Source organism: Hylobates moloch, unplaced genomic scaffold (assembly GCF_009828535.3).
Source record: "Hylobates moloch isolate HMO894 unplaced genomic scaffold, HMol_V3 SCAFFOLD_16, whole genome shotgun sequence".
Classification (NCBI taxonomy): Eukaryota; Metazoa; Chordata; class Mammalia; order Primates; family Hylobatidae; genus Hylobates; species Hylobates moloch.
Genome location: NW_026652291.1, coordinates 52,902,312 through 52,927,446, shown reverse-complemented (window position 1 = coordinate 52,927,446; position 25,135 = coordinate 52,902,312). Strand labels below are relative to the sequence as shown.

Sequence of the window (25,135 nt, the reverse complement as noted above, 5' to 3'; positions counted from 1 at the left end):
GGGAGGCTGAGGCAGGCGGATCACTTGAGGTCAGTAGTTCGAGACCAGCCTGGCCAACATGGTGAAACCCCGTCCCTACTGAAAATACAAAAATGAGCCCGGCGTGGTGGCGGGCGCCTGTAATCCCAGCTTCTCAGGAGGGTAAGGCACGACAATCGCTTGAACCGGGGAGGCAGAGGTTGCAGTGAGCCAAGATCGCACCACTACACTCCAGCCTGGGTGACAGAGTGAGACACAGACTCAAAAAAAAAAAAAAAAAATCTGGCCGGGCGCAGTGGCTCACACCTGTAATCCTAGCACTTTGGGAGGCTGAGGAGGGTGGATCACCTGAACTCAGGAGTTCAAGACCAGCCTGGCCAACATGGTGAAACCCCGTTTTTACTAAAAATACAAAAATTAGCCGGGCGTGGTGGCGCACACCTGTAATGCCAGCTACTCCGGAGGCTGAGGAAGGAGAATTGCTTGAACCCGGGAGGTGGAGGTTGCAGTGAGCCGAGATCGCGCCACTGCTCCAGCCTGTGCGGCAGGAGCGAGACTCCATTTCAAAAATAAATAAATAAATACATAAATCTGAAGGTTCTATCAGACTCCAAAGTTCCTGCCTCAGCCTACTTCAGCATCTTTATCTTGTACCCCACATCTCTACAACCCACCCCCTACTGGTCTCATTGGCCTCCTTTCTGTTCCTGGAAGTGAGCCAAGCTTTCTACCCACACCCCCCACACCCCACTCCACTCCAGGACTTGCACTGTTTAGGTTTTCTTCAGTTGTTGCAAGGCTGGCTCCTTCTCATCTCAGATATCTGTTCTAGATTAATCCTTCCCACCATACTTCTCACCGTGTTTTAATTCCTTCATAGTATTTGTGAAACTCTGAATTTTTTTTTATTATTTCCCACCAAATGATAAGCAGATCTACCTTTAATACCTCATTCACTGACTGAATGGACGAATAAAACTGTCTACTTCTCCAGCACGTGGAGGTCTTGGACAGTACCGTGTTATAACAAAGGCCATCTGTGTTGTGTCGACAGGCCATCGGAACTCTTTTGAGGTATTACACATTTCCTACTGCCATCTCAGTTTATTACAGAGCCTTTTATACTTCCGGGACAGTAGTGACTTACTACTGAGGCCTCTCAGGGGAAGACCGGGATAACTGAGTCCTGCTTCACCTATCTCGGCTTGCAAGAAACGGTATGGGTGGAGGCCTCTTTCAGTGCATGCCGGCGCTGTAGGTGAACCGAGACATAGAGGTGGAAGTGGAGTAGAAAGGCGGGGCCAACCGGAAGGGGCGGGTTCATGGGCGAACCCACCCCTCCAGGCCGGGTTTCGTCCCTCGCCCCGCCCCCTTCCCCGCCCGGACGGCTATGGCCATTCCCGGCATCCCCTATGAGAGACGGCTTCTCATCATGGCGGACCCTAGAGATAAGGCGCTTCAGGACTACCGCAAGAAGCTGCTTGAGCACAAGGAGATCGACGGCCGTCTTAAGGAGTGTGAGTGCACCTTTCTTTCCATGTAATCAAGTGCCGCCATTCGCTTCTGCCTCTGACAAAGTAGAAGCCTTTCGCCGAGCCCGGCAACCGAGCCTTAGAGATGACCAGGCCTAGGGCCAGGGACAAGGCGCTTTGTCATCCGGCCCTGAGCTTGTGGAGCAGCACTCCTTCGGGTGTAGAAATGGCCCAGTCCAGCCCGGGTGACAGAACATCCGCGGCCTTGAGGTGGAAATGAAAAAGAAGTAGAGGAGGAGTGGGGAAGTGGGCCGAGGATGTTTCCCAGGTTAGGGTGCAAGGAGGGCAGTGTTGGTGGAGTCCCGGGACTCGGAGAGGGAAATGCGCTTGAGTCAAGTAAGCTCAAACAAGAGATGAGACTCAGGGAGTCGGCTTGTTCTTGGAGTCGAAAGGCGGCCGCGGAGCTTAAGAGAGAAGTGTTCCAGTTGTCATAATAACCCATATCGTCTTGTCGTGTTTCGTGTTGTACTGTATCAGGCATACAAATTTCCCTTACCTCCTGAGTGCTTAACTTTTTTTTCAGTGCATTTTCATTGAAAAGCATGAGTGGTTTAATTAAATGGAGGACCATAATTAAATGATTCTGTGGAGAACTGCATTTGTTGACTTTATTTAGGGTAGAATGTCAGAGAACAATCCAAGTGGGTAGGTGAAGAGATGAGAAAGGGTCTGATTATCATTCGGATTTGTAGTCGCAAATCCTAAGTGTCAGGGTGTCAATATCTGTTAAGACTATAACTTAAGATGTGCTTAAACAAGTATTGCCGATCAAGAAAGTAAAAATATGGTGCTTTCTCTGTAACATTTTGTTGTTATACATGCCACCTACTCATTACAAACAGCATTATTTCTTTTATGGTTTGAAATAGTGGATGTGAAACTTAGGTAAAGTGAAATAGACTTACTTAAACAGTAAAGTGAGACGTAGCGACTTAAACACACTAAGATTACTGTTCAATTAAAAATGTTCAAATTGTATTATTTCAGTAAGGGAACAATTAAAAGAACTTACCAAGCAGTATGAAAAGTCTGAAAATGATCTGAAGGCCCTACAAAGTGTTGGGCAGGTAGGTAATGGAGTTTGGGGAATAGGGGGTGATGGTAATTTGCTTTTTTATTTAGCTGTTGCCAGAAAGTAATGCTTTTTATTTTCTTCCTTAGATTGTGGGTGAAGTGCTTAAACAGTTAACTGAAGAAAAATGTGAGTGAATTAGCTTATTAGTAAAGAAACAGCCCACCTCTCACTTTTGAAATGCTTATTATTTTAATGACAATAATGCAGAGAGAGAGTATTTTTGCATAGACTTAAGTTTTCCTTCAACTAATGTCTTCTTGGAGGACAGAAATACAGCTAAACCAGAGGGTTTAGTTCAACGTGGGTATGTATTTTTTTACTTTCTATTTTTCAATTAGTTCTTTTATGTTTTTTCTTCTAGTCATTGTTAAAGCTACCAATGGACCAAGATATGTGGTGGGTTGTCGTCGACAGGTAATACTTTATATTTGTATAGTGCCTGATGATTGACAAAGCAGTTTCATGTAAGTTATTGTCTCTAATTCTTGAGGCAAGCAGGTGGGGCATTTATGCCCATAACTCACAAGGATGATTTCTTCAGACATAGCTAGTTATTAACAAAGCCTGAATTCAAACCATGGGCTTTGACTCCTGGCGTTCCGTACTTTCTACTGTATTACCTTGTCTCAGTCAGATCTATTAATAGCCACTTAGAAATAAAAGTATTTTAGAACTGGAAAATAGACATTTTATTTTAATGTCATTTTAAAAGAGGACTTAAAAGTGTTAGATTCCATCAGTTACCTGTGTTTATATTTAGACATTCAGAACTGTTACTTATGGACTGTACCATGGCCTGAGTTAATTTTGTATCAGGTCATTTAGATTAGGGTAGGGCAAGTTGAAGTAATTCTAAATTTTGTTTTACAGTTATCAAAGATGCCAACAAATGACCTCAAGTCATTCAGTAGTGTCTGAAATCAATTTATGTATTATTCTTTAGGAAGTGTCCTTAGAGAATTCTTTTAAATTCATTGGAAGAGTTTTCTCTGTTTAATTGTCATTTCAGGTTCGGGTTTTAAAACATTCACAGAACGTGGCTGTAAGGGAGAATTTAGTCCAGGAACTAAATCTCCTATTAGGATTTTGCCTAGTATATAAGTGGTTGACATTTTCTAAGTCAAAATATTAGATACCTAAACTGACAAGGGGTTTTCATGTCCCTTTCAGGTCTCTGTGGATGCCAAAAGTTGGCATTTCTAAGATATTTCAGGTTGCATGAGAAGACTGTATTTGAAAACTAAAAAACATTAGAAAAGCCAAAGTATATATAAGTTGAGTATCCCTTATCCAAAATACTTGAGCCAGAAACATGTTTTAGATTTTGGCTTTTTTTTTTTTTTTTTTTTTTTCAGATTTTAGAATATTTGCTTTATACTGGTTGAGCATCCCTAATTAAAAAAATCAAAAATTTGAAATGCTCCGGTGAACATTTTCTTTCAGCATCATGTCAGCATTCAAAAAATTTCACATTGTGGAGCATTTTGGATTCTCAGATTAAGAATACTCAGCCTGTATTCCCTATAGATGTAAATATTGAAATAACTTCATATTGATTTCTCCTCTTATTTTTTCAAGTAACCTCACTTTTAGCCGTTTTTCTTTCCTTAATTGTTATATTAATCCTAGTGTTTTGCCTATCTTCCTAAATTTGAAGCTCTTTGTAAAATCCTGTGACAAGTGGTCAGTAATTTATATGATTCCGAAATTGTATTGGCATGCAGTTTTTTAAACTATTAAAAAGTAACTTGGGTCGGGCGGGGTGGCTCATGCCTGTAATCCCAGCACTTTGGGAGGCTGAGGTGGGCAGATCACGAGGTCAGGAGTTCGAGACCAGCCTGACCAACATGGCGAAACCCCGTCTTTACTAAAAAATACAAAAAAAGGCCGGGCGCGGTGGCTCACGCTTGTAATCCCAGCACTTTGGGAGGCCGAGGCGGGCGGATCCCGAGGTCAGGAGATCGAGACCACGGTGAAACCCCGTCTCTATTAAAAATACAAAAAATTAGCCGGGCGTGGTGGCGGGCGCCTGTAGTCCCAGCTACTCGGAGAGGCTGAGGCAGGAGAATGGCGTGAACCCGGGAGGCGGAGCTTGCAGTGAGCCGAGATCGCGCCACTGCACTCCAGCCTGGGCGACAGAGCGAGACTCCGTCTCAAAAAAAAAAAAAAAAAAAAAAATTAGCCGGGCATGGTGGTGCACACCTGTAATCCCAACTACTTGAGACTGAGGCAGGAGAATTGCCTAAACCGGGGAGGCAGAGGTTGCTGTGAGCCAAGATGGCGCCACTGCACTCCAGCGTGGGCGACAGAGTGAGACTCCGTACTCCATCTCAAAAAAAAAAAAAAAAAAGTAACTTTATCTTTGAAAAGTAACAACATCCTGAGTGTGAGGCAGATCTAGTAGATTCTATCTAATTTTAGCCAGATAAGCCAAGAAATTATTTAGTATGATTCAACCTAATGTGTAATGTGCTCAGCATGTGCCTGTCATGTAGCAAAGGCATGAATGATGGTTGCTGGGTTTTGGGGCTTTAATTTTAAAGCATTTTAATAAAAATCTCTAAGGGGAAACCATGCATTTTTCTCTACTCTCATGAGCATTTAACACACATTCTTCCCAGAAGCTGTACGTTTCAAAATAAATCTGATGAGCACACCTTTAAAATGCTTCCCTTTCTTTTCCCTAAAATGTTCACTAAGGGATTTTTCTATAAATGCTTTGGTAGCAATTCCCAAAGTCACTGTACCATTGCTGCCTCAAGCTTTGCGTGTTAGTCTTTCCACATACACTGAGATTACACAAAGGGGCATGCTTTTAAGGAGCAGGTGGAAATCACTTTGAATTACTTATTTTATAAGCCATTTTGTTAGTATAAAGTTTATAATCTGATATTTGCGTTCTCTCTGGAGGGTAAAAATGAGTATTTGGCTTCTAAATATTAAACTCTCGTTAGAGTGTTATTCCCTTTTTTTTTTTTTGAGACGGAGTCTTTCTCTGTCCCCCAGGCTGGAGTGCGGTGGCGCGATCTCGGCTCACCGCAACCTCCACCTCCTGGATTCACGCCATTCTCCTGCCTCAGCCTCCCGAGTAGCTGGGACCACAGGCGCCCACCAACACGCCCGGCTAATTTTTTTGTATTTTTTAGTAGAGACGGGGTTTCACCGTGTTAGCCAGGATGGTCTCGATCTCCTGACCTCGTGATCCACCCGCCTCGGCCTCCCAAAGTGCTGGGATTACAGGCTTGAGCCACCGCGCCCGGCCGAGTGTTATTCCCTTTTTAAGTGTTTATGTAATATCTTTTGTTTTACAAAACTAGCTTGACAAAAGTAAGCTGAAGCCAGGAACAAGAGTTGCTTTGGATATGACTACACTAACTATCATGAGGTGGGTTTCTTATTCTATTTAGTTTACCTTTTATTTTCACAAAGGGTGGTTTTTATCTGAGATATATGCTTCTTGAGATCACTGAATATTTTGGCACTTTTTCCCTTTTACTAGTTTCTAATTAAGCACATCTTTATGAGATCAGCTACAGGTGCTTGCATGAGCAAGTTATTTATATGCTATCTGTAGGCTGAGAGAAAATATATCTTTCAAAAGAAAAATACATACCTTTTCATTCTAGATATTTGCCAAGAGAGGTGGATCCACTGGTTTATAACATGTCTCATGAGGACCCTGGGAATGTTTCTTATTCTGAGATTGGAGGGCTATCAGAACAGATCCGGGAATTAAGAGAGGTTGGTACTGTGTGCCTTGTTCTCTGAACTTAGCTAATAAATACTACTAGTTTTAGGATTCTTAAAAGGAGAAACAGGATGAAAAAGTACTTTTCTTCTAAATGGTAGTTAAGAATATTATGTATTTACTATTCTTGCTAAGAAGAATAGCACTGAATTTCTAGCTATGAAAATTATTGTTGTTTTTTTATTTGGAGATAATTTGGTATTAGAAAAATCCTGCTCTTTTTGTGGCAAAGGAACGGAGAAAAAGCTAAGAATAATTGATGTAATCTGATATCCTGTGGTTTTGATTATCATAATAAGTTACTTGGGTCAGAGCATATTTGGATAATGTGTGTGATGAGTTTTTTCCATAACCTCATTAATACTAGCTTCCCACTCTTACAGAAGAGTAGGGTACCTGTTCCTTAAATATTTTATTTTGTTAAAGCTGTGTGCTGCCATTCAAGAAAACCACTGGCTTTAGGATTGTCTTAAATATTTTAAGCTTTTAGGTGAAGAATCAAATCAGGATTGCCTTACTTCATTGCACAGACAGCTTAACTGTTACCTATAAAGCAAATTATATTGTCCTATGGATTTTATCCTAAATTAGGCTGTGAATATTTAGGAATTAATGGGAATAATTGGAATGCCTTACACAATCTGATTTAAGCTTTAAGCCAGTTTTCATACTTCAGTACGTTAGTTTTTTTGGAAAACGTATTAAAAATACACATTACTAGGCCCTTTGAGTGGTTTTGATGGACTAGATTGGGGCTAGGCACAGGAATTAGCATTTAAACAAGCATTCCAAGTGATTATGAAACCAAATTTTTCTTTGACAATACTTGAAGAAGCACTGGTCTAAGTGTAAAAAAAAAAAAGGCAGTTCTCACCTGTATTCATGAAAGGGCAACAGGGGAAGAACAAGTGCTTCATAAAATGGTGAAAACTTGCTTTCAACAGTGATTTGCTGCATTAGCCATAGGAACAGAAAGAATCCCATGTATACATGCAGTATCCTTTACTGTCTGCAGATACTTTACATTTTAGAGTATTGATTTCTCTCACTTCTGGCTTTTCCTAGTCACGCTTTATGCACATATGGACACCACTTTTTTTTTTTTTTTCTCTTTTGAGACAGGGTCTGGTTCTTTTGCCCAGGCTGGAATGCAGTGGTGCAGTCTCAGCTCATTGCAACCTCTACCTCCCAGGCTGAAGTCATCCTCTCACCTCACCCTCCCAGGTAGCTGAAGGCATGCGCCACCACACGTGACTAATTTATTTTTGTAGAGATGGAGTTTCACCGTGTTGTCCAGGCTGTTCTCAAACTCCTGAACTCAAGCCATCCTCCAGCCTTGGGCTCCCAAAGTGTTGGTATTTACAGGCATGAGCCACCGCACCTAGCCCAACACAACTATTCAATAGAAATTTCTCTCTCGGTCAGGCATGGTGGCTCATGCCTATAATCCCAGCACTTTGGGAGGCCGAGGTGGGTGGATCATCTGAGGTCAGGAGTTCAAGACCAGCCTGCCAATACGGTGAAACCCCGTCTCTTCTAAAAATACAAAAATTAGCCAGGTGTGGTGGTGGCGCCTATAGTCCCAGCTACTCAGGAGGCTGAGACAGGAGAATCTCTTGTACCCGGGAGGCAGAGGTTGCAATGAGCCAAGATCACGCCATTGTACTCCAGCCTGGGCAACAGACTGTCTCAAAAAAAAAAAAAAAAAAAAAAGAAATTTCTCTCTCAAGTTACTGGTACTATAAGTAATTTAAATTGGACTTTCAGATCTTCAATTTCTCTAGTCTCCACTTTTCTTCCTTGAATCAATCTTGAGAGCAGAACACACTGTTCTTTAAAAGCTGCCGTGGCAAAATGCCAACAGATAAAAATTGTATATACCTTTTCTCTTGGTATGTTGTCAAATCCATCCCCCATTTTAGAATTATTTTGTGTTGTATTTTCAAATGCAAACTAGTATAGATCTTTTGAGTTGTGCTTTTTGTTTATATGTTCATTTGACTTAACTGATTTTTTTTGTAGTATAATTTTTCATTCAGGTATAATTACATTAAAAAATGTAGATTCTTAAGTGTACATTTCAAATATGTTTGGACAAGTTATATATCTGTGTAACCATCACCCCAATCAAGTGTGTGGTTTATTTAAAAAACATTATTTAAAATTTTTTAGATTTAAGAGATCTTAAATCTACCTGAAGCAAAACCTCTTAATATAAATGGTTTTACCTGGCATGGAAGTCTAGGTCTATTAAGAATTATGATGTGTACACCTAACTAAGGTGATATTTGACTTAAAGTATTTGAAAGTACATTAAAAATCTTGACTAACTTTTTAAGAAAGATTTAACTTCTTTTCTAGGTGATAGAATTACCTCTTACAAACCCAGAGTTATTTCAGCGTGTAGGAATAATACCTCCAAAAGGCTGTTTGTTATATGGACCACCAGGTTGGTATTGAATTATTTCTACTCCACCAATAAGATAAATGAATTAAGGAATTAAAAACAAAAGACAATTTTTTTATTTTTATTTTTTTGAGACACGGTCTCACTCTGTTGCCCAGGCTGTAGTGCAATGGCACGATCTCGGCTAACTGCAACCTCCGCCTTCCGTCCTCAAGTGATTCTTCCACCTCAGTCTCCCGCGTAGCTGGGACTGCAGGCATGCATCACCATGTCTGGCTAATTTTTGTATGTTTTGTAGAGAAGCGATTTTACCATGTTGCTCAGGCTATCTCAAACTCCTGGACTCAAGCGATCTGCCCACCTTGGCCTCCCAAAGTGTTGGAATTACAGGCATAAACCACCATGCCTGGCCATAAGATGGAAATTTGATGTGGGCAGTTCCAACTTCTACTCTATTCAGAGTGAGAATGAGATAGGATATTTATGTCTACTGTTCTTTGAGGCATGCTTAGTGCATTTGTGCCTCACAGTACATTTATCTTAACAGGCCATGTGATTCTAGTGCAACAGTCCTCAAATTGTGGTTCACTGACCCAGAGGTGCTTTCATGGAATCTGTAAGGTCAAAACTACTTTATAATACTAAAATATTAAGCTAGGTGCAGTGGCTCACACCTGTAATCCGAGCACTTGGGGAGGCCGAGGCGGGCAGATCACCGGAGGTCAGGAGTTGGAGAGCAGCCTGGACAACCAACATGATGAAACCCTGTCTCTACTAAAAATACAAAAATGAGCCGGGCGCGGTGGGGTGCATCTGTAATCCCAGCTACTCGGGAAGCTGAGGCAGGAGAATTGCTTGAACCTGGGAGGCACAGGTTGCAGTGAGCTGAGATTGCCCCACTGCACTCCAGCCTGGCTGACAGAGTGAGACTCCTCACAAAAAAAAAAAAAAAAGTTTTTATATAAAGCAAATGTACCTATAGCATACTGCTTGACATATGTAGCCCCACAATGACACAAAACAAAAAACTAAAATGTTGTTTGGCTCTTCCACTGTGTTGACATTTGTGCTGATGGTGCAAGAGCACCATGGGTAAAATTAAATTATTTGCACTGTAGTGTGAATCGGCATTAGTTGGCATGAAACAGTGCTAGTTAGTAGCCATTGTGTTCTTGACTGCCACATACTTGCAGTGTAAAAAAAAAAAAGTCAGTTGCACTTTAAAGTCCTTGGTGAAACAGTACAAATTATTAATTTTGTTAAATCTTGATCTTTGGTTAATATTTTGTGTTCTTTGTGATAAAATGGAAAATAAATATAAAGTACTTCTGTTGCATATTGAATAAGATAGTTGTCTTTAGGAAAAGCACTAGTGCAGTTATTTAAGTTGCCAGCTGAATTCATTGCTTTTTATGGAATACTATTTTTGCTTGAATGGACCATTTACAGATACGCTGTGGATATCAGACTGGTTACTGGTTATTATTGATTACTCAAGACTGGTTTTTGGTTATTTGGCGCACATTTTTTCCAAAGCGAACAAATTGAGCCTGTCATGTTAAACAACTGACACCATCTGTTGCCATTGATAAAATTTGAACTGTCAAGTGAAAATTAGAATTTTTAGAAACATGTATCTGGCACTATGTGGTTGACAGCTTTTTCTTTTTTTCTTTTCTTTCTTTCTTTTTTTTTTTTTTGATAGTCTTACTCTGTTGCCCAGGCTGGAGTACAGTGGCGTGATCATCTTGGCTCGCTGCAACTTCTGTCTCTTGGGCTCAGGTGATTCTTCCACCTCAGCCTCCTGAGTAGCTGGTACTACAGGTGTGTGCCACCATGCCAGGCTAATTTTTGTGTTTTTAGTAGAGGCAGGGTTTTGCCATGTTGCCCAGGCTGGTCTTGAATTCCTGGGCTCAAGCAACGCGCCCACCTCAGCCTCCCAAAGTGCTGGGATTACAGGCATGAGCCACAATGTCCAGCCATGGCAGCTTTCTAATATATTAATACTTAAAGACTTTTCTGATGAGATAAGTGGTGAGAATAACAAAAATTTTTTATAATGTCTAATGAAAAATGTCAACATTTGGAAGATTTGCATAACTCAACCCGTAGTTTCCAAATAATCAATGCTTGATATTGAAATATTCATAAGTAAAAGATCCAGTCAGTGAGCAGGATAGACCAATGTATTTTAATGTAACAGAAGTTTCTGCCATAGTCCATGTTGTAAGTAGATTGCTATTATAAAAAAGACAAAAGTGTTTGCAAGATGTAGAGAAAAGAGAAAGAACCCTTGTACACTATTGGTGGGAATGTAAATTAGCACAGCCATTTTTGAAAATATGGAGGTTCCTCAAAAAATTAAAAATAGAATTACTATATGATTCAGCAATCCCACTTCTGGGTTTATATGTAAAGGAATTGAAATCATTGTGTCAGAGATAACTGCACTCCCATGATTATTTCACCATAGCGAAGATACAGAAACAGCCTAAAAATTGCCCATCAATGGATGAATGGATAAAGAAAATGTGGCCAGGTGCAGTGGCTCACGCCTGTAATGCCAGCACTTTGGGAGGCCGAGGCAGGCAGATCACCTGAGGTCGGGGGTTCGAGACCAGCCTGACCAACATGGAGAAACCCTGTCTCTGCTGAAAATACAAAATTAGCTGGGTGTAGTAGTTCATGCCTGTAATCCCAGCTACGCGGGACGTGGAGGCAGGAGAATCACTTGAAGCTGGGAGGCAGAGGTTGCAGTGAGCTGAGATCGTGCCATTGCACTCCAGCCTGGGCAACAAGAGTGAAACTCCGTCTCAAAGAAAAAGAAATGTGGTAAATACACACATTGGAATACTATTCAGCCTTAAAAAAAGGAAACTCTGTCATTTGTGACAATATGGATGAATCCAGAGGATGTTACACTAAGTGAAATAAGCCAGACACAGAAAGACAGTTGCCACATAATCTCATTTTCATGTGGAATCTTAAATTGAACTTGTAGAAACCAAGAGTAGAATGGTGGTCACCAGAAGTTGTGGTGGTATATGGGGACAGGGGAGATGTTGGTCAAAGGATATAAAATTCAGTTAGACAGGAGGAATAAGTTCTAGGTGATTTATTGCATAGCATGGTGACTATAATTAATAATGTATTAGCTATTTCAAAATTGCTAAAAGTAGATTTTAAATGTCCTAACCACAAAGTAATGCTAAGCATGTGAGGTGATGGATATGTTGATTTGCCTGATTTAATCATTCTTCAATATATACATGTATCATAATTTAACCCATAAATATACAATTTATTTGTCAATTTAAAATCGATTTAAAAAATTATAACATTTTGATTAACATTTTAATGTTGACAACAGAAGTACTTTGGAATTTTTTTTTTTTTTTTTTTTTGAGATGGAGTCTTGCTCTGTCACCCAGGCTGGAGTGCAGTGGCGAGATTATAAGCTCACTGCAACCTGCACCTCCCGGATTCAAGTGATTCTCCTGCCTCAGCCTCCCCATTAGGTAGGACTATAGGCACGTGCCACCACGCTCAGCTAATTTTTTGTATTTTTAGTAGAGATGGGGTTTCACGTTTCGATCTCCTGACCCTGTGATCTGCCTGCCTCGGCCTCCCAAAGTGCTGGGATTACAGGTGTGAGCCACCACGCCTGGCCAAGTACTTTGGAATTTTAAATGAAAATTCTATTTAGGATTTAGCTTTCATTTTGGAAAATTTACTTGCCAAACGATTATATTCTTAAAAGGATTTTAAAAATTTGTTTCACATAGGCCGGGTGCGGTGGCTCCGGCCTGTAATCCCAGCACTTTGGGAGGCTGAAGTGGCAGGATCACTTGAGCCCCAGATTTCAAGACCAGCCTGGGCAACATAGAGAGACCCCGTCTCTGAAAAACAGACAAACGAAAAACTTGGCTGTGCGTGATGGCAGGCTGAGGTGGGAAAATCACTTGGGTCTGGGAGGTCAAGGTTGCAGTGAGCTGTGATCTCGCCACACTCCAGCCTAGGTGACAGAGTGATTGCGTGTCTCAAAACAAATTTCTTTCTACCTTACCATCTAATTAAGACTTCTTTTGTCATTCTTAGGTACGGGAAAAACACTGTTGGCACGAGCCGTTGCTAGCCAGCTGGACTGCAATTTCTTAAAGGTAAAGGGAAGATTATTTTGTACTTATTGAAATTTAATTTTACTTGAATTATCTTATATTTACCTTACTGTTTTTCCTTTAATCAGGTTGTATCTAGTTCTATTGTAGACAAGTACATTGGTGAAAGTGCTCGTTTGATCAGAGAAATGTTTAATTATGCTAGAGATCATCAACCATGCATCATTTTTATGGATGAAATAGACGCTATTGGTAAGAATAACACTCTTGTTGAAAGTTTTAGGACTTTTTTTTTTAAATGTAAAAGAACCTTTTTCCCTTTCTTAATCTGTAATTGTGACTTGTATGAAGTAGATACCACAATGAATCAGATGTTACTTTAACCAATTTTAATAAATAACCTCTCATGGCCAGGCGTGGTGACTCACGCCTGTATTCCCAGCACTTTGAGAGGCCAAGGTGGGCAGATCACGAGGTCAGGAGATCGAGACCATTCTGGCCAACATGGTGAAACCCTGTCTCTACTAAAAATACAAAAATTAGCTGGATGTGGTGGCACGTGTCTGTAATCTCAGCTACTGAGGAGGCTGAGGCACGAGAATAGCTTGAACCCAGGAGGCACAGGTTGCAGTGAGCCAAGATCACGCCACTGCAATCCAGCCTGGCGACAGAGCGAGACTCCGTCTCAATAAATAACTTTTCACTTTAAGAAAATGAGAAATGTTACACCAAAATCAAGTCTAACTTCGTCAGCATAATTCTTGCTCTTTAATTTTCATCTTAGTGTTTTAAGCCACAGACTGTTATGTCCTGTTTTCTTAAATGATGGTTGTAGAGGAAAAGAGTAATGCATATAAATTTCCAAATCTACTATCTTAGGTGGTCGTCGGTTTTCTGAGGGTACTTCAGCTGACAGAGAGATTCAGAGAACGTTAATGGAGGTAATATTTGGTAAAGGGGGTTTATAAAGAAACCAATGTTTATTAAATGAAGAACTGAACATTGCATATTTGATAGTCAAAATATATAGAACATTTTAAATGAAATATGAAATTTGAAAATATTGTCAGGAACAAACGTGTTTCTCTATCACAAACTCTTAAGAAAATGACTACTAGAAAATAAGGCTATCTGCCAGATTCCATTTGGTGTATACCTGTACTATTCTGTGTTTTTTTGAGCAGATCAGTCATTCATATATTTAAATTCTTATGAATGTGATCTTGCAGTAGTTTTATGAAGACATTTTTTGTAATGGTCATATTAAGACTGTTGGCAATAAATGAGCTATAACTATGTATGAAGCTGCTCAAAATTATTTTTTTCTCTCATTTTATTGCTGAGACTGAGGCAACTAAAATAGTTTTGATAATTGAAGAGGATAGATGACAGAATGAAAGAATGCACATAAAGCCTTCCCCCAGTTTTACCTTTCCCCACTCCAAATTCTGTGAAAGTGATTCAAGAGTCCAAATACATTTTCCACTTCAAATAGAAACTAGGTAGCATGGGTAAAGTGTCAAATTCTTTCTCCTTAGAAGTATTTGAAAAATCTTTTTTCATAAATTATACAGATCTGCTCAGAAGATAACATAGCATTTAGAAATTATAAAATCTCTTAGAAACCTTAAATTGAGATATTTTTAAATAACACAAATACTAATTTTCAAGTAACTAATATATCATCAACTAACACATTGTCAGACTAGCTATATTTTAGAGAGTTTGTTAAATGCAGTAAGGTTTTTCATTTATTCAAGAAAACTTTAGAAATTGAGGACAATTTTTTTATGTCTTTCAGTATTTCTGTGTACAGTAGAATTATTTGAAAAAATAGGCCAGGCGTGGTGGCTTCTGCCTGTAATCCCAGCACTTTGGGAGGCCCAGGTGGGCAGATCATGAGGTCTGGGCATCGAGACCAGCCTGGCCAACGTAGCGAAACACCGTCTCTACTAAAGATACAAAAATTAGCTGGGCGTGGTGGTGCGTGCCTGTAATCCCAGTTACTCAGGAGGCTGAGGCAGGAGAATTGCTTGAACCCAGGAGGCGAGGTTGCAGTGGGCTGAAATCGCCCCGTTGCACTCCAGCCTGGGTGACAGAGTGAGAGTCTGTCTCAAAAAAAAAAAAGCAGTCCCAGCTACTCAGGAGGTTGAGGTGGGAGGACTGATTGAGCCCAGGAGGTGGAGGTTGCAGTGAGCGATGATCAGGCCACAGTACTTCAGCTTGGGTGACAGAGTAAAACTCTGTCTCAAAAAAAAAAAAAAAAAATTATCGGTTTATTATCAAATTTGTAGAAAAATCTTTGTATCCAGTTATCCTAATATAAATGTTATGTCTGACATATCATAAGCACTTTATATATTGGATTTTATTATTAGCTTTTATTTTGAAAAAATAATTGATAAGATTCTGGACATTGGAAATTAGATCCACATAGTTTGATAATTCTTGACATGATGGAAGCCTTCAGATTTATTAAAACTACCTGGTAGCTGTAGAAAGATACATAGCTATTAAAAAATACATAATCTAGCTTAGAACTTGGAGGCTAGAAAGTATATCCCTTTATGTAAGAGAGAGAAAAAAGTAGAATTCTATCAAATGACCATTGTGAAGATAAAACATATCTATCTGTAGACAATACATTTCATGGCATTAGACATATAAAAGGTGTGTGCTATTTTTTTAATGGTAAGAATGTTTTGTAAACTCTGATTCCTAATATTCTTAGTTACTGAATCAAATGGATGGATTTGATACTCTGCATAGAGTTAAAATGATCATGGCTACAAACAGACCAGATACACTGGATCCTGCTTTGCTGCGTCCAGGAAGATTAGATAGAAAAATACGTGAGTTGATTCTTTACCTACTGTCCATTTCCCTTTGTGCTCATTTCTTTTTCCATACTTCACTGTACCTTCCACTGTATTTTAAAAAAGATAAAACTGGACTATAAAATAATTTTTTATTTTCAGATATTGATTTGCCAAATGAACAAGCAAGATTAGACATACTGAAAATCCATGCAGGTCCCATTACAAAGCATGGTGAAATAGGTAAGGAAGTCATCTATTTTATAGGTATTTACATTTGGTAAATGAAGAAAAATACTGTTAGAAATTACTGATAGTTTCCTAAATCTGGTTTTAAATTCAGCAAATGTGGTGGTTTTAAATTCAGCAAATAGTTATTGAGCATCTACTATATGCTAGAAACCATTCTAAGTGTTTTGTAAGGGCTGGCAATATAGCAAGGAACAAAACAGACAAATTTCTGCCATCAGAGAACTTACATTCTTGTTAGGAAAAAACAGATAAAGTTAGTAAAACAAAGTATAATAGATGATGATAAGTGCTATGGAGAAAAATAAAGCAAGAAAGTCGGGGGCGGGCATGGTGGCTCACTCCTGTAATCCTAATGCTTTGGGAGGCCAAGGCAGAAGGACCACTTGAGGCCAGGAGTTTGAGGTTGCAGGGACCTATGATCATGTGACTGCACTCCAGTTTGGCAAGACCCTGTTTCAGGGGGGAAAAAAAAAAAAGAAAAGGGGGATAGGAAATTAGGAAAGTGCCAGGAGCAGACATGAGGATATATGTTTTTAAACGACAGGGAGGATTAGCACAGGGAAGGCCTTACCAAGAAGGTAATTTATTTTTTAGAGACAGGGTCTCACTCTTGCCCAGGCTGGAGTGCAGTGGTGTGATCCCAGCTCACTGCAACTTCTGCCTCCCGAGCTCAAATGATCCTCACACCTCAGCCTCCTGATTAACTGGGACTACAGGCATACACCACCAATCCTGGCTTGTTTTTTTGTAGGGATGGGGTTTCACCATGTTGCCTAGGCTGATCTTGAACTACTGGGCTCAAGCAATCTGCCCACCTCGGCCACCCAAAATTCTGGGATAACAGGCGTGTGCCACTGCACCCAGCCTGGTTTTTTGTTTTTGTTTTTTTTTAATTGATTCCTGTTAAATGCTGACAATAGGTCAGATAAAGAGTTCTCAAAGTAGACCTTTGGATTTAACTATGTGGAGGTCATTGGTAATCTTGTCAAAAGTAGCTTCTTGGGAGTGGTGGAGGTGAAAGCCTATTTCAGATGGGTTTCAGAGAGATTGGGAGGAGAGGCATTGAGTTTAGACATTTCTTTTAAGAGTTCTACAGAGGGGACAGAAGAAGTAGAAGGGGAATGCCAATGAGGATTTGGCAGAGTTTTCTTTAAGATGGAAGAGTTTACAACCTCCCCCCCCACCTTTGTTTTTTTAATATTGCAACTGGGAATGACCTAGGAGAAAGAGAAATTAGCAATGTTCTTTCCTTGAAGAGGGATTGGCCCTATATATATGTGTACTTTTATGAGACAGGAGGAAAGGCAGAGTACATAGATGCTTATGATGACAGGTTCTTAGATAGTGCAGGAACTTGTAGAAGTGTTTTTTTCTGAATGCTTCTGTTTTCTCAGTGAAGTAGAACGCACGTTCAGAATGAAAATAGGGAAGTATTCTTAGAGATTTGAGGACAGAGGAGAAGGTATAAAGTCATTATCTATGGAAGTGAGGGATTGGACTAGGGTGCAGGCCAGTAAAACATGGCTTGTGAGCCAAATTCTGCCTGCCCTGTGTTTTTGGAAACAAAGTTTTGTTGTAACCCAAGCATGCTCATTTATCTGTTGTCTATGGCTGCTTTCCTACTGGAATAGCTGAGTTGAATAGTTACAGCAGAAACCATATGACTTGCAAAGCATACAGTATTTACTCTCTGGCCCTTTACATAAAAAGTTTGCTGACCTCCAGACTAGGGAAATCTAGTATAATTTCCAGGCAGCCTTAAAAACTCTTTAGAAGTTAATGGTCCAGAATAATGACAAATAGCTGATTGTTGACTTTCACTATCTTCATTGCCCCTGTTAAGAGAGTTTTGAGCTGGAAAGACTGACCTGAACAAAGGATGTCAATGTACAGGTTTCTTCCACAAATACTGGGCTCTTGCTAGATGCCAGATACTGTGCTAGCCTTGGGAATTCTTGCTCTCAGGAAGCTTACAATGAACTTAAACCTGATTAAAGACAATTCATGAATATCTGTATGATTTCAAATAGAGAACGACATGCCCTATATTGCCTGACCAAACAGTGCATCATTAAAGTTATTCAAACTGTAGTAGCCTGAGCTGTCTTATTTCTCTTCCTATTCTGTATCAGATCCATTGCTGCTACCCCAATCCTATAGCTCTTCGATTCATGTCTGTTATGTGGGTGGGTGGAGAACTCACTTTATTACTGCTACCATAGATCTGATACTTCACCACTTGAATCTTGCTCAGAAACCAGAGAAGCTAGCTAATGCCTGCTGTAGCATTTAAAAATTCCATGTGATACAATTATGAATGATTACATTTCAGTTTTGCTATACTTTATATTTGGCTTGTATGATTAAAGTAAACAAAGTAAATTCCATTGTTATAATTGGTTTTGAGTGTTATAGGTTTATTCAAATTAAAGATTTGATTACAGTTTTGATAAGAGTCATAGCTTAACAGGTATCTGGAGTTCACATGTGCATAGCTATTTCACTGTATAAAAATGGGTTAAGATATTTTGAGATTTTGGTGATATTTCCTGTTTTTAAAGTTTCAGGGGTGTGTCTAATTCTGCTTGGTGCTGGTTTATTTAACAGAAGTCTTAGTTTTTGGATATTAATATTGTGGAATGTTAACAGAGGTGATGTCTAGCTGATCAAACTCAAAGTAAGCTCTTCAGTTTAAATTTTCGATGTGGGCATAAATCAAGTAAAGGTCTAATTTTTAAAACTAATTTCCAGTATTTTTTCTAAACAGATTATGAAGCAATTGTGAAGCTTTCAGATGGCTTTAATGGAGCAGACCTGAGAAATGTTTGTACTGAAGCAGGTAAGGGTTTAAAGTACAGTTTTAGTATTGATTTTGATTTTTAAAATTTGCTGAAACCGTTCTGAGTTTGTCCGAAAGCAGAGCATAGACTTTGCAAGGATTTGGGTTCATGCTGTTCTTTTAGTAATTGATTCCACGAAATAGGAGAAACAGGGCAAGTGAGATGGAAAGAGGGAAAGCTAATATGAGGGTGCACCATTGAGGTAGATGCCGTAGGAAAGGGAGGTTAGATCTCAGAGAAACATACAGAATGCCTTCCAGGATCACCCAGCTGAAAGTTGGGAGACTAGAACATTTATTTACCAGTACTCATCCCCCATTGGATGAGATTTGCCCTTGGTAGTGTTAACTCCTTTGCACTTCTACATGCCTTAGGGTAGAATGTGGAAGGAGAGGCATGTAATAGAACACTGGCCCCCTGAAGTAAGTCTGAGGTGCTACAGAATTGCCTACCACACCTGTGGCTGGAATTAGAATGGGCCAGCACCAGAAGTATCTGCTGCAAAATGAATTGTGTATGTTGTCTAATACTAGTCTATGAGCAGTGTTTTGAAAGATTGATTTATGAATTATGTGATCATGCCATTTGTGTAAAATGTAGTATTTAAATATAATTCTCTGTGGATTGTGTGATACTATTTTTTTCACTTCTACACGGTATGTAAAAATTGTGTGATGCCATTTTTATTTCCAGTACCAAATAGCTTTAATACCCTACCTAGAATCATTTAGTTTTTGTCTTCCATACAGAATCTTTAAATAGAAAAAATAAACTTCTACAGTATAGTTACTGACTTTACAGGTTATAGATTTTCTTAAGTGTTAGAATATGTGATTTCCTCTTGCTTTTCATATCATGTTTAGCCTTAGTAAATTCAGCACAGTGTTTAAAGTGGCTGCTCAGGGAGGGCTTCTCAGTACAAGTATCTTCATGGGTATTGGGTATGCTGTGAGTCAGTATCTGCATCACATATGCAGGTCAGATACTTCCATTCACGTCTAGAAATGCTGTCAATACAAATCAGGGGAAATCCTGCTCACAGAGCCTTATCAATAAACTAAACTATTTAGAGGTAAACTGTCATATAGCTTGAACAAGTTAGAGTAATTTATGACATTCTCTTTCCAAAGTGTAAACCAGACCAAATTATTATCAGAAGATTGTTTTGGTTAGATTGTAATCCAAATGCAAGCTGTGCAGTGAACTTAAAGGCTGTTGCTATCAAAGTATACGCTTTTTTTCCTTACATATTCTTACAAATTTACCTTTAGTTATTGCAGATGAGCTATAACTTCTGTGTGGATTAAAATTTTAGTTTTTTAACTAGGTGGGACATTCACATCTGGAAACATACTGAAATTCTTATCTTCTTTTTAGACTTGAAGCCTGTTTTGTTAACATTTTTCTGTAAGTTAAAATACACTTGATTCAACTACAGTTGCCCTTCCTGTTCAGGTCCTGACATTATCTCTTTTGGATTAGAATACATCTCTGTTTTATTTTTTCTTTTGAGATGGAGTCTCACTCTGGCCCAGGCTGGAGTATAGTGGCATGATAACTGCTCCCTGTAGCCCAGACCTGATCATTTCTCCTTTATCTCCCAGTAGCTGGGACTGTAGGCGTGCGCCACCACACCCAGCTAATTTTTGTATTTTTTGTATAGACGGGTTTCACCAAGTTGTCCAGGCTGGTCTCAAATTCCTGAGCCCGAGTAATCCATCCACCTGGGCCTCCCAAAGTGCTGGGATTACAGGCAAAAGCTACCAGGCCTGCCCAGGCATCTCTTGTGCAGATTTACTCATTCACTAAAGTGATTTGGAAAACAGCCATGTGTGCAAGGTTTACAAAAATAACTTACCTAGTTTCACTGTAGCTTTCTAAACAAGTTTTGAAACTTTATTATTTTTTAAAAATCAGTCATTTCCATTCACCTGGTTTCTAGGACAACATAGATTATTTCCTTATGTAGAAATCTAGAAAGGAAAAGATAGGAAATAATCCTTGAAATCTTCTATTTTAACTCCCTCATTTTATGTAAGTGAAAATTCAGTACAGGCAGATCCTCAATGGAAATATTAGAATTCATTTAATTAGTAGATAGCAATAACCTTACCTGCTTTAGTTTATCATGAGTTAGGATTATCTCAAAATCTGGGACTCATATCCATGACACAACTGATGTTTAAAAAACTGCATACAAGGAAACTTTTACCCCTTTGTGAAATAGTATTTGAGAAGGTACTTGTCAAAAAGTTGAAGGAAAAAATTGAGTTGTGATACTCAAATATGAATCAAATAAAAATACCAATTTGTACATAAATTAGGTAAATTTTAACACATGAATAATGACTCTGGGTTTTGCTAAAACCCGCTGTTGGCTTTCTATATGATTCCCTATTCTCAAAGTTTTTGATTATTAACCAAAAATGGCTATCAAACTTACTCAAGATTTTTTTCCCCGTAAATGTGTGCCTTCCAGCAAATTGCTTCCTTGTGAAGTTAAATTACACTTAAAATGTGTATGTGTTGGTAGTTTTGATTTGCTTCGGTTTTTTATGCTTGTTTTTATTAAGAGCTACAATCAGATACAGGGACCATTTAAACCTGATTTTATTTTATTTATTTTTTTGAGATGGAGCCTCACTCTGTCACCCAGACCGGAGTACAGTGGTTCGATCTTGGCTCACTGCAACCTCTGCCTCCTGGGTTCAAGTGATTCTCCTGCCTCAGCCTCCCAAGTAGCTAGGGTTACAGACGCCCACCACTACGCCCGGCTAACTTTTGTGTTTTTAGTAGAAATGGGGTTTTACCATGTTGGCTAGGCTAGTCTTGAACTCCTGACCCCAGGTGATCCGTCCACCTTGGCCTCCCAAAGTGTTGGGATTACAGGTGTGAGCCACCGTGCCTGGCCTTGAACCGGATGTTAAATATTCATATACTTGTCTTACCTGTTTTTGTTTTAGAAAATAATCACAACACCGCTATGGATTTTTTTTTTTTTTTTTTTGAGATGGAGTCTCGCTCTGTCGCCAGGCTGGAGTGCAGTGCCACTATCTCAGCTCACTGCAACCTCTGCCTCCCGGGTTCAAGCCATTCTCCTGCCTTAGCCTCCTGAGTAGCTGGGACTACAGGCGCACGCCACCATGCCCAGCTAATTTTTTTTTATTTTTTGTATTTTTAGTAGAGATGGGGTTTCACCATGTTGGCCAGGATAGTCTCAATCTCTTGACGTCACAATCTGCCCACCTTGGCCTCCCAAAGTGTTGGGATTACAGGCGTGAGCTACCACGCCCAGCCTGTGGATTTTAATTGAAAAAGATAGTGGTTTTTAGCAAATTAGAACTACTGGCTCAGAAGTAATAAATCTAAGCTTCACATTTATTCCATAGAATTATATTGTTTTTCTTATAATGAACATATAATTCATATGTGATATATAGCAGTCATGTTGTTTTATTCTCCACAGGTATGTTCGCAATTCGTGCTGATCATGATTTTGTAGTACAGGAAGACTTCATGAAAGCAGTCAGAAAAGTGGCTGATTCTAAGAAGCTGGAGTCTAAATTGGACTACAAACCTGTGTAATTTACTGTAAGATTTTTGCTGGCTGCATGACAGATGTTGGCTTAATGTAAAAATAAAGTTAAAGAAAATAATGTATGTATTGGCAATGATGTCATTAAAAGTATATGAATAAAAATGACTAACATCATAAAAATTAGTAATTCAGCTTTTAAGATACAGAAGAAATTTGTATGTTAAAGTTGCATTTATTGCAGCAAGTTACAGAGGGAGAGTGTTGAAGCTTTTCATATTTGCTGTGTGAGCATTTTGTAAAATATTGAAAGTGGTTTGTTTGAGATAGTGGTATAAGAAAGCATTTCTTATGACTTATTTTGTATCATTTGTTTTCCTCATCTAAAAAGTTGAATAAAATCTGTTTGATTCAGTTCTCCTACATATATATTCTTGTCTTTTCTAAGAGTATATTTACTATGGTCCTTTAGGTTCTTTAGCAAGTAAACTATTTGGTAACCCAGATGGATTGTGGATTTTTGAATATTATTTTTAAATAGTACACATACTTAGTGTCTTCTTAAATAAAACATGGATGTGTGGGTATGTCTATACTCCTCCTTCCAGAAAGTATTTACACATTCTTCATCTACTGTGATTAAGCTCATTGTTGGTTAATTGAAAATATACGTGCACATCCATAACTTTCTAAAGAGTATGATTCAACGTAATATTTGCTAATATGTGACTTGGCTTTCTTGGTTTATATAAGATGATAGGTCCCTGTTGAGGATGTGAAGATCTGGACCCTCTTCTAGGAAAAATTCTAACATACAATTTTGCATATACTATAATTTCAGGAAATGTATTGTTTCCCAAGCTCATCCAAGGACTCTTTAGGTATCTATGGATAGCTGGCTAAGAGTGTGTGATGTAGGGGATGTAGGAGTGTCAGAAATGTCCAAAACAAGATTTCTGTTACCTATATATGATTCTTTCTTATATCATCTGGCAATAAAAGCTACAACAAAGTACACAAAGGAATCATCATTGGGCATCAATAATTATTAAAGATGCTGGTGAAAAGAAAAGACAACTTCAGTTTCATAAACACTAAAGAACCAAAAATACATGACCTAGCTAATTATACAATAATTCTTCAAATTAAAAACTTCCTAGCAGGATATTATGTGCCTTTTTATAGTTTTAGAAGATGAAGAACAGTTAAAATAGTGATAGAGAAAATGGAGTGCTCAAGTTAGCCATCTCATACTCAAATTATTGTACAGTTCTATTTCTATGTGTTGGCAGTGCATTTTATGTGACAATGTAGGAGGAGGTTTAAGTCAAATATCTATGTGATCTTTTCACTTATAATTTGCATTTAGTTAAGGAGTGACTATCTTGCCTTTTACCTTTGTGCTGGTGGTTGTTTTTTAAAGAATCAATTTGGTGTACAAATCCTTTTTTTATTTTCGATTTTTTTTTTGAGATGGAGTTTCGCTTTTGTTGCCCAGGCTGTAGTGCAATGGCACTATCTCACTGCAACCTCCGCCTCCCGGGTTTAAGCGGTTCTCCTGCCTCAGCCTTCCAAGTAGCTGCGATTACAGGCATGCGCCACCACACCCAGCTAATTTTTGTATTTTTAGTAGAGATAAGGTTTCTCCATGTTGGTCAGGCTGGTCTCGAACTCCCGACTATTTTGCCCAGGCTGGCAAACTCCTTTTAAAAGATATTGAAAGCTATCTGGTTTATTTTTTTATTTCAAAATATAATAATTAATGGAAGAAATTTTACAGTATTATATACAATTTACTGAGTCAGCTATCAGTTCCTTTTTCTGATTTTTTCTAGTTGCCATTCTTGATATTTTCTAGGTAATCTAAACTGAGTTGTATTTTCAAGTACTCTTAAAATACTTTAAAAAATTTTTAAAGCATTGAGCCGTTTAATTCTTTGCTTAAAGGTGATGGGGTGTTTCATTTTCTGTATGGCACCACGTGATTTTAAATTGAACTCTTCATTTATTAGTCATTTGGTTATAAACTCAGCATAGATTGCGCAGAATTTTGAGAGGGGAGAAACTATAGCTTTCCTTTTGGATGCCACTGTCTGGTGGGTAGCATGTTTTGCTTGTTTGTTCTTATGTTAAAGAAGGGCTCTACGTCTAGTCTGGAAAGGGCAGAGCTGGCTCGGACCGCCCCACTGCCTTTCCCAGGACCTTCACTCGTCCTGTCCCACCGCAGCCCCGCCTCCTCCACGCCGGGTGAGCTGTGGCCTAGCAGCATCCGAGGCTCCGCCCCCCCGCCCCCCAGCGTCTGCGCTCTAGCGAAGGGGCGGAGCAGGGCGGTGGCGCGCTGACACCTGGCGGCGGCGGAGGGCGGGCAGAAGGCAAACGTGGGCTGGTATTGGCTGAGGCGACGCGGGTGGAGGGGGCGGGAGGGAGGCGGGGAGACCGTTGTCGGGCTGGTGTCTGTGCTGGGTCTTGGGCGGCCTGAGGGGTGCGGAGACTGGGGGAGGGAGACGGCAGCGGCATGGCGGCCGGGTGTAAGACGCCCGACCCTCCTCTTCCCTGTCTTCGCCGCCGCCGCCGCTGGAGTCACTGGGACCCTCTAGTCTGCGTGTGTTAGTTGTAAGCCCGCCGCCTGCCTGTCAGCCCTCCGCTCCGCCGGCCCTCCTTCCTTCCGCCGCCGCAGCCAGCCCGAGGGTCGGCCGGCTGTGTAACACTCTCCCACCCCACCCACCAGCCCGCGGGCCAGCACCATGGAGGACGTGAAGCTGGAGTTCCCTTCCCTTCCACAATGCAAGGAAGACGCCGAGGTGAGTCGCTCCCGTGGCTGCCACGCACAGGC

General features: G+C 39.8%; 2 protein-coding genes across 4 annotated transcripts in view; both read left to right on the top strand.

The window, feature by feature from the left end:
* The first annotated feature begins 1,367 nt into the window (after positions 1 to 1,367).
* Positions 1,368 to 22,727, top strand: PSMC6 (proteasome 26S subunit, ATPase 6). Of its 2 annotated transcripts, none has more exons than XM_032135076.3 (14): positions 1,368 to 1,496; positions 2,499 to 2,578; positions 2,673 to 2,712; positions 2,948 to 2,982; positions 5,904 to 5,971; positions 6,213 to 6,327; positions 8,696 to 8,783; positions 12,840 to 12,901; positions 12,988 to 13,111; positions 13,739 to 13,800; positions 15,591 to 15,711; positions 15,838 to 15,918; positions 18,695 to 18,766; positions 22,234 to 22,727. In XM_032135076.3, the coding sequence occupies exons 1-14, from the start codon at positions 1,370 to 1,372 to the stop codon at positions 22,350 to 22,352; spliced, it is 1,194 nt and encodes a 397-aa protein (XP_031990967.3). In that variant the 5' UTR covers positions 1,368 to 1,369; the 3' UTR covers positions 22,353 to 22,727. The 2 variants fall into 2 exon arrangements, with proteins under 2 accessions (XP_031990967.3, XP_031990966.1); XM_032135075.3 differs by having other exon boundaries at positions 2,948 to 3,000.
* Positions 22,728 to 24,661: 1,934 nt separating this feature from the next.
* STYX (serine/threonine/tyrosine interacting protein) overlaps positions 24,662 to 25,135 on the top strand; it is a 62,453-nt gene continuing 61,979 nt past the window's right edge. The window contains exons 1-2 of one of the 2 annotated variants that reach the window (XM_032135073.2): positions 24,662 to 24,688; positions 25,031 to 25,103. In XM_032135073.2, the coding sequence (XP_031990964.1) occupies positions 25,047 to 25,103 (57 nt within the window). In that variant the 5' untranslated portion in view covers positions 24,662 to 24,688; positions 25,031 to 25,046. Of the gene's footprint in view, positions 24,689 to 24,754; positions 25,104 to 25,135 lie in introns of those variants that run through there. The other variant, XR_004244608.2, reaches the window with a different exon arrangement.